Source organism: Notolabrus celidotus, unplaced genomic scaffold (assembly GCF_009762535.1).
Source record: "Notolabrus celidotus isolate fNotCel1 unplaced genomic scaffold, fNotCel1.pri scaffold_580_arrow_ctg1, whole genome shotgun sequence".
Lineage (NCBI taxonomy): Eukaryota > Metazoa > Chordata > Actinopteri > Labriformes > Labridae > Notolabrus > Notolabrus celidotus.
In genome coordinates, this window is record NW_023260378.1 from 1 (window position 1) to 9,839 (window position 9,839).

The following is a 9,839-nucleotide window of genomic DNA, read 5'->3' on the forward strand; positions in this document are numbered from 1 at the left end:
ACACACACACACACACACCTGAGAGTCTGAGTCTGAGTCTCACACACACACACACACACCTGAGTCTCACACACACACACACACACACACACACACCTGAGAGTCTGAGTCTCACACACACACACACACACACCTGAGTCTGAGTCTCACACACACACACACACACATGGAGACACATGGATGGAGAGGAGACCCAGGTCTGAAGACCGTAGGTTCCGGGATGGAGTGTGTTGATGGAGGAGGTCAGCCAGGTATTATCCTGGTCCTGGTCTCGGGGGCAGCAGTCTCAGCAGGGAGACCCGGACTCTCTTCTCCCCGGTCACCTCCACCAGCTCCTCTCGGAGGATACCGAGGCGCTCCCAGACCAGCTGAGAGATGTAATCCCTCCAGCGGGTCCTGGGTCTTCCCCGTGACCTCCTCCCAGACGGACACGCCTGAAACACCTCCCCAGGGAGACGTCCAGGAGGCGTCCTGACCAGATCCCCGAACCACCTCATCTGGCTCCTCTGGACCCGGAGGAGCAGCGGCTCTACTTCGAGTCTGAGCTCCTGATCCGGTCTCTGAGGCTGAGCCCAGACACCCTGCAGAGGAACATCATTTCAGACGCTTGTGTTCATCCACTGAGAGAACGATTCCAAACTAAACCACAAAATCAGAACTGACAAACACACACAGGATTTAAAGGAACTCTCACTCCGCCTCCCATCGTCTACAGGAGAGAGAACACAACATCAGAGTTATGGATACAAATAAATAACAACTAATAAACAAACATGTGCAAATATCCTCCAAGTGTTTTATTAGAGCCTCTTATTTAAGATCAGTGAAAACAGCCTCATCTACGGCTTTTTAATACGCCATACAAAGGGTCTCCTGCCCCCTAGTGGATGTTCAGTGTACTGCATGGATCTGGTTCTCTTTAGAAGTGTTATTTTAAAACATGGACGTAGTCTCTGACATGACATGACTCTGTAGTGGAAGTCACTGCATTAAACACAGACATGACTCTGTAGTGGAAGTCACTGCATTAAACACAGACATGACTCTGTAGTGGAAGTCACTGCATTAAACACAGACATGACTCTGTAGTGGAAGTCACTGCATTAGAAACAGACATGACTCTGTCGTGGAAGTCACTGCATTAAACACAGACATGACTCTGTAGTGGAAGTCACTGCATTAAACACAGACATGACTCTGTAGTGGAAGTCACTGCATTAAACACAGACATGACTCTGTAGTGGAAGTCACTGCATTAAACACAGACATGACTCTGTAGTGGAAGTCACTGCATTAAACACAGACATGACTCTGTAGTGGAAGTCACTGCATTAAACACAGACATGACTCTGTAGTGGAAGTCACTGCATTAAACACAGACATGACTCTGTAGTGGAAGTCACTGCATTAAAAACAGACATGACTCTGTAGTGGAAGTCACTGCATTAAACACAGACATGACTCTGTAGTGGAAGTCACTGCATTAAACACAGACATGACTCTGTAGTGGAAGTCACTGCATTAGAAACAGACATGACTCTGTCGTGGAAGTCACTGCATTAAACACAGACATGACTCTGTAGTGGAAGTCACTGCATTAAACACAGACATGACTCTGTAGTGGAAGTCACTGCATTAAACACAGACATGACTCTGTAGTGGAAGTCACTGCATTAAACACAGACATGACTCTGTAGTGGAAGTCACTGCATTAAACACAGACATGACTCTGTAGTGGAAGTCACTGCATTATACACAGACATGACTCTGTAGTGGAAGTCACTGCATTAAACACAGACATGACTCTGTAGTGGAAGTCACTGCATTAAACACAGACATGACTCTGTAGTGGAAGTCACTGCATTAAACACAGACATGACTCTGTAGTGGAAGTCACTGCATTAAACACAGACATGACTCTGTAGTGGAAGTCACTGCATTAAACACAGACATGACTCTGTAGTGGAAGTCACTGCATTAAACACAGACATGACTCTGTAGTGGAAGTCACTGCATTAAACACAGACATGACTCTGTAGTGGAAGTCACTGCATTAAACACAGACATGACTCTGTAGTGGAAGTCACTGCATTAAACACAGACATGACTCTGTAGTGGAAGTCACTGCATTAAACACAGACATGACTCTGTAGTGGAAGTCACTGCATTAAACACAGACATGACTCTGTAGTGGAAGTCACTGCATTAAACACAGACATGACTCTGTAGTGGAAGTCACTGCATTAAACACAGACATGACTCTGTAGTGGAAGTCACTGCATTATAAACAGACATGACTCTGTAGTGGAAGTCACTGCATTAAACACAGACATGACTCTGTAGTGGAAGTCACTGCATTAAACAGACATGACTCTGTAGTGGAAGTCACTGCATTAAAAACAGACATGACTCTGTAGTGGAAGTCACTGCATTAAAAACAGACATGACTCTGTAGTGGAAGTCACTGCATTATAAACAGACATGACTCTGTAGTGGAAGTCACTGCATTAAAAACAGACATGACTCTGTAGTGGAAGTCACTGCATTAAACACAGACATGACTCTGTAGTGGAAGTCACTGCATTAAACACAGACATGACTCTGTAGTGGAAGTCACTGCATTAAACACAGACATGACTCTGTAGTGGAAGTCACTGCATTATACACAGACATGACTCTGTAGTGGAAGTCACTGCATTAAACACAGACATGACTCTGTAGTGGAAGTCACTGCATTAAACACAGACATGACTCTGTAGTGGAAGTCACTGCATTAAACACAGACATGACTCTGTAGTGGAAGTCACTGCATTAAACACAGACATGACTCTGTAGTGGAAGTCACTGCATTATAAACAGACATGACTCTGTAGTGGAAGTCACTGCATTAAAGACAGACATGACTCTGTAGTGGAAGTCACTGCATCCACAGATGAAGGTTAAAACTGAACCGTGAAGTGGAAACACAGTGTCCAGACTTTAGGGGGACGGGGTTAGTTTAACTTCAGAGTGACGACAGACTCTCTCAGGGGGCCTGGTCTGACCCCTCTGCTTCAGCTAACATGGGATTGGCTGTTTAAGATCATGTGTGCTCTCTGATCATAGAAACACACACAGAGAGAGCAGAGGCAGACGGAGGGACGTTCAGCAGGATCAAACAGGTGAGTAGACCTTTATGATCAGCTGATCTCTCTGAGGCCGGTCTAACAGGGTTCCCTGACTTCATGTTCCACAGAGATCTCCTGAGTGTGTGTTTCGCTCTGATGTTCTAACGTGTCGCAGACAGAAACGGCAGCACTCTGTCTGATGTAAGAGAGAGAGAGAGAGAGAGTGTGTGTGTGTGTGTGTGTGTGTGTGTTTACTCACTGTTAATAAAGTATAGCAGATCAAACACGCGCGGACCTCTGACCCCAGAGTTGAACCAATCAGGGCGAGCTCAGAGGATCAGCTGAAGGGGAGACCTGAGACTCAGTCCCGTTAAAGAGATCTGTTTCATTTTGTCCTGGTTCTGCTTCTAATCAGGACGTTTCACACTTTGATGGTCTGCTGTAGAGGTTAGCTGGTGGATCCGGGATCACGCCCGTCCCTCTAACCAAACCCACATTTAGCTTGTTGTGAAAGCGTGGTAGCTCCTTGAGGAAGGTCCAGCCCTCAGGTAGTCCAGTCCTCAGGTGGGTCCAGTCCTCATGTGAATCCAGTCATCAGGTGGGTCCAGTCCTCATGTGGGTCCAGTCCTCAGCGTCACAGGTTCTTGTGTGGGTTTGAAGCAGGCTCTCTCAGTGATGGTGCGTTCAATGACTCTTGTTTGACCCATGTCCCATCTGTCAACATGGAGGAGGCGGAGCTTATGACCCATGTCTTATCTGTTAACATGGAGTAGGCGGGGCTTATGACCCATGTCCCATCTGTCAACATGGAGGAAGCGGGGCTTATGAGCCATGTCCCATCTGTTAACATGGAGGAGGCAGGGCTTATGAGCCATGTCCCATCTGTTAACATGGAGGAGGCAGGGCTTATGAGCCATGTCCCATCTGTTAACATGGAGGAAGCGGGGCTTATGACCCATGTCCCATCTGCTAACATGGAGGAGGCGGGGATTATGAGCCATGTCCCATCTGTTAACATGGAGGAGGCAGGGCTTATGAGCCATGTCCCATCTGTTAACATGGAGGAAGCGGGGCTTATGAGCCATGTCCCATCTGTTAACATGGAGGAAGCGGGGATTATGAGCCATGTCCCATCTGTTAACATGGAGGAGGCGGGGCTTATGAGCCATGTCCCATCTGTTAACATGGAGGAAGCGGGGCTTATGAGCCATGTCCCATCTGTTAACATGGAGGAGGCAGGGCTTATGACCCATGTCCCATCTGTTAACATGGAGGAAGCGGGGATTATGAGCCATGTCCCATCTGTTAACATGGAGGAGGCGGGGCTTATGACCCATGTTCCATCTGTTAACATGGAGGAAGCGGGGATTATGAGCCATGTCCCATCTGTTAACATGGAGGAGGCGGGGCTTATGAGCCATGTCCCATCTGTTAACATGGAGGAAGCGGGGCTTATGAGCCATGTCCCATCTGTTAACATGGAGGAAGCGGGGATTATGAGCCATGTCCCATCTGTTAACATGGAGTAGGCGGGGCTTATGACCCATGTCCCATCTGTTATCAGGGAGGAGGCGGGGCTTATCACCTATACTGCAGACAGTCAGCAGGGGGCGCTCTACAGGTTCTGGCTTCACTAAAGGATAGATGTACTTCCTGGATCTTTCTCCTCTGCAGGTCTTCATGGATACCATCAGGACTCGTCTGAGACAGGTGAGACAGGTGGACAACCTGGCAAGCTCCTCCCCTTCTACCCTGTAACCATGGTTACACCTCTCTCCATCTCTCTCTCTCTCTCTCTCTGCAGTCTACCTCCGTGTCACTGCAGCGTTCACGGGCTGATGAGGGGGAGGAGGGGGGAGGAGCTACACGAGTGGAGCTGAGGTTTGTGACATCAGAAGAAGAGGAGGAGGCGGGGCCTAGCAGTGACAACACAGCGTTGGTGCTCGGGCAGCACCATGATAAATGTAAAACCAGTGTGTTACTGTGTGTGTGCGGCATCGTCGTCTTCACAACAGGTACACACACATACACACACACACACACACACACACACACACACACACACACACACACACATGATCGGCCTGATAAGGTGATGGTTTACCTAAAGTGGGCGTGGTCTCTCTCTCTCTCACAGCATTCTTATTGGCATACGTAGTTTTCAGTGGGCGGTACCACTGCTCCAAAGAGGGGCGAGAGAGTGAGGATGGACAGTCAGGAGGCGGGGCTAAACCACCTTCAGAGGGAGGGGCGGGGCTCTACCTGGGAGACCTGAGGGTGATGATGAAGAGGCTGCTGCAGGATGAAGATATCTTCAGAACAGTCAGGTAATCACACGTCCCTGTTCGTCCAATCACCTGAGTGTCCCTGTTGGTCCAATCACCTGAGTGTCCCTGTTGGTCCAATCACCTGAGTGTCCCTGTTGGTCCAATCACCTGAGTGTCCCTGTTGGTCCAATCACCTGAGTGTCCCTGTTGGTCCAATCACCTGAGTGTCCCTGTTGGTCCAATCACCTGAGTGTCCTCGTTCGTCCAATCACCTGAGTGTCTCTCTTTGTCCAATCACCTGAGTGTCTCTCTTTGTCCAATCACCTGAGTGTCCTCGTTCGTCCAATCACCTGAGTGTCTCTCTTTGTCCAATCACCTGAGTGTCTCTGTTTGTCCAATCACCTGAGTGTCCTCGTTCGTCCAATCACCTGAGTGTCCTCGTTCGTCCAATCACCTGAGTGTCTCTCTTTGTCCAATCACCTGAGTGTCCCTGTTCGTCCAATCACCTGAGTGTCTCTCTTTGTCCAATCACCTGAGTGTCCCTGTTCGTCCAATCACCTGAGTGTCCCTGTACGTCCAATCACCTGAGTGTCTCTCTTTGTCCAATCACCTGAGTGTCCCTGTTCGTCCAATCAGCCGAGTCAGCAGGGCGAGTCACCCTCCGGGTTCCCCTGAGGGGACGTCTTTGGCCTCAGAGATCCTGGGTCGCTTCAGGAAGCTGCAGATGGACCACACGTGGGCGGAGTCTATGTCCGCCACGCTGCAGTTCCCCGACAGGTGTGTGAGCAGAGACATGTGCTTCAGAGACGAGCGAGGACACGCCTGTCACCTGTTTGTCTTCTGTTGTCCTGCAGGTCTCAGAGGAGCTCTCTGTGGCTGGTGGACTCTGCAGGACTGATCTCAGAGCAGATTCCTTTGAACCCGTCTGACTTCTGTCCGTACAGCGCCGCAGGAAGCGCCACGGTGAGACGGGGTCACTGGTTGGCTGGTACCATGGAAACACAGTGCGGTCTCTTTACCTGTCCCTCGCTCTCTGCAGGGGGGCGTGGTCTACGCGAACTACGGCCGTCCTCAGGATTTCAACTGGCTGAAGAGTGCAGGCGTGTCTGTGGTTGGCTGCGTGGTGGTGATGCGTGTGGGGGGCGGGGTCAGTTTTGCTGAGAAGGTCTGGTTGGCTGAGAGTAACGGGGCGGGCGGAGCTTTGATCTACCCTGACCCCGCTGACCTGCCGCAGGATCCACGACGCCTCGGACTGAGCACACACACCGCCGTCTCTGAACATGTAACACACACACACACACACACACACACACACCGCCGTCTCTGAACATGTAACACACACACACACACACACACACACACACACACACACACACCGCCGTCTCTGAACATGTAACACACACACACACACACACACACACACACACACACACACAGACACACCGCCGTCTCAGAACATGTAACACACACACACACACACACACACACCGCCGTCTCTGAAAATGTAACACACACACACACACACACACACACACACACCGCCGTCTCAGAACATGTAACATACACACACACACACACACACACACACCGCCGTCTCTGAAAATGTAACACACACACACACACACACACACACCGCCGTCTCTGAACATGTAACACACACACACACACACACACACACACCGCCGTCTCTGAACATGTAACACACACACACACACACACACACTCACACACACAGACACACACCGCCGTCTCTGAACATGTAACACACACACACACACTCACACACAAACACTCACACACACACACACACACACACACACACACACACACGTTCTGCTGCTGACTCTCACCCTTTACCTTGTCCAATCACAGGTCCACCTGGGGTCAGGTGACCCCTTTACCCCCGGGTTCCCCTCCTTCAATCACACTCAGTTCCCGCCCATCCAGTCCTCCGGCCTGCCGCTCATCCCAGCTCTGCCAATCAGCGCAACTGTAGCTGCCAAGCTGCTCAGGTAAGCCCCGCCCCTAGTCACCTGTCCAGGTGTTTTGTGACCTCACTGCATATCTCTGTCTCAGCCAGCTGTCGGGGCCGTCCTGTCCTCCGTCATGGCGGGTCCGGCTGCCGTACGTGCGCTGCGTGGTCGGTCCGGAGTTCAGCTCCGGACGCCGAGTCAAGATGTCCGTCTACAACGTGATGACGCCCGTCCTGCTCAACAACATCTTCTCCTCCCTGGACGGCCGAGTGGAGCCAGGTATCACCTGACCACAAAGACATGGTCACATGATCCAACAGAGGCCAATAATAACCTCCATCCCTCTGACAGACCAGTACATCATCCTGGGAGCCCAGAGGGACTCGCTGGGTCCAGGAGCCGTCAAGTCTGGAGTCGGAACTGCGGTCCTCCTGGAGCTGGCTCGAACCTTCGCCGCCATGGTGAAGAACGGTGAGACTCCCCGTCACACAGGTCTGATACCTGTCTGTGACACGGGGTGGTGTCTTCGGGGCTGGAAGAGGGTCACTGTGATGTCACTGTGATGTGACTGTGATGTCACTGTGGTGTGACTGTGATGTCACTGTGGTGTGACTGTGATGTGACTGTGGTGTGACTGTGATGTGACTGTGGTGTGACTGTGATGTCACTGTGATGTGACTGTGATGTGACTGTGGTGTGACTGTGATGTCACTGTGGTGTGACTGTGATGTCACTGTGGTGTGACTGTGATGTGACTGTGATGTGACTGTGATGTGACTGTGATGTCACTGTGATGTCACTGTGATGTCACTGTGATGTCACTGTGATGTGACTGTGATGTGACTGTGATGTGACTGTGATGTGACTGTGATGTGACTGTGATGTGACTGTGATGTGACTGTGATGTGACTGTGATGTGACTGTGATGTCACTGTGATGTCACTGTGATGTGACTGTGATGTGACTGTGATGTCACTGTGATGTCACTGTGATGTGACTGTGATGTCACTGTGATGTCACTGAGATGTCACTGTGATGTCACTGAGATGTCACTGAGATGTCACTGAGATGTCACTGAGATGTCACTGTGGTGTGACTGTGATGTCACTGTGATGTCACTGTGGTGTGACTGTGATGTCACTGTGATGTCACTGTGATGTCACTGTGGTGTGACTGGGATGTCACTGTGATGTGTGTGTGTGTGTGTGTGTGTGTGTGTGTGTGTGTGTGTGTGTGTGTGTGTGTGTGTGTGTGTAGGTTTCCGTCCCAGACGCAGCCTGCTGTTTGTCAGCTGGGACGCTGGAGATTTTGGAAACGTGGGTGCGACAGAGTGGCTGGAGGTTCGTCCAATCAGAGAGCACACATTAAAACACCACAGAAGAAGAACCGCCTTGTAGTTTTTTGTGAAAGCACAGTGACCTTTGACCTTTGTTTGCCAGGGTTACCTGTCCATGCTCCACCTGAAGGCTGTGGCCTATTTCAGTCTGGACCAGGCCATCATGGGTAACACAGCTCTCAGCCAATCACAGCAGACTTTACTGGCAGTGGCAGCCAATCAGGCACGAGAGGAAACAAACAGCTGAGCATTGTTCTGTGTCTGCAGGTGATGACGTGCTGTCCGCCTGCAGCAGTCCTCTGCTGGTGGACCTGCTGGATGCCGCCATCAGACAGGTGAACACCACGTGTGTATTTGTGGTTGTGACATCATCAGTGATGTCACTTCCTGTCGTGTTAGATGTTAATGGATGAGGTCCTGTGTTTGACTGACAGGTGGAGCATCCCAAACACGCAGGTCAGACCATCTACAGCCAGGCTGAGAGGGAGGGGGGCAGCTGGAGGATGTGAGGCACACACACACACACACACACACACACACACACACACACACACTCACACACACACACACAGTATAATATATAAGTGTGTACTTTATCTCGGGACATAATCTCTGGTCTCCTAGTTGAACCATAGACTGTATAATAAAGATGCACAATGTGACAGCTTCCAAAAGTGAAGCCAGAACATTCAGAGCTCCCCCTGCTGGCTGTCTGCGGTAAAGTGATAAGCCCCGCCTCCTCCATGTTAACAGATGGGACATGGGTCGAAATACGTAGCTCAACATGTCAGCACCCATCACGAAAGTATTTAGGTGTCCATCTTTTACGACGGGAGGGGAGGGCGTGGCGTCGTCCATCATTACATGCAGTCCACGGTTCAGAGGAAAATGGCCGCCGTGTGGCGAGAGAGAGAATCAACCTGAACGCTCCGTCTGCTCGTCTCCTCAGCATGAAGCCGCTCTATCTGAACAGTGGAGCGTACAGCTTCACCGCGTTCGCAGGAGTCCCAGCTGTGGAGCTCAGGTTCACTGAGGTGAGACACACACACACACACACACACACACACACACACACACATACACAAACACACACACACACACACACACACACGCACACACATGCACACACACACACACACACACACACAAACACAAA

At 50.6% G+C, this 9,839-nt stretch overlaps 1 protein-coding gene across 1 annotated transcript; it reads left to right on the top strand.

Annotated features, from left to right (window-relative positions):
• Window positions 1-4,724: 4,724 nt before the first annotated feature.
• tfr2 (transferrin receptor 2) lies at window positions 4,725-9,717 on the top strand (the record flags this gene model as incomplete). The annotated part of the gene is made up of 14 exons (XM_034679424.1): window positions 4,725-4,817; window positions 4,912-5,122; window positions 5,245-5,434; window positions 6,011-6,151; window positions 6,229-6,337; window positions 6,414-6,656; window positions 7,247-7,386; window positions 7,451-7,626; window positions 7,699-7,818; window positions 8,605-8,687; window positions 8,787-8,850; window positions 8,951-9,018; window positions 9,118-9,188; window positions 9,633-9,717. Coding segments are annotated over exons 1-14 (1,767 nt in total), but the record flags the coding sequence as incomplete, so codon positions are not given.
• Between the last annotated feature and the right edge of the window lie 122 nt (window positions 9,718-9,839).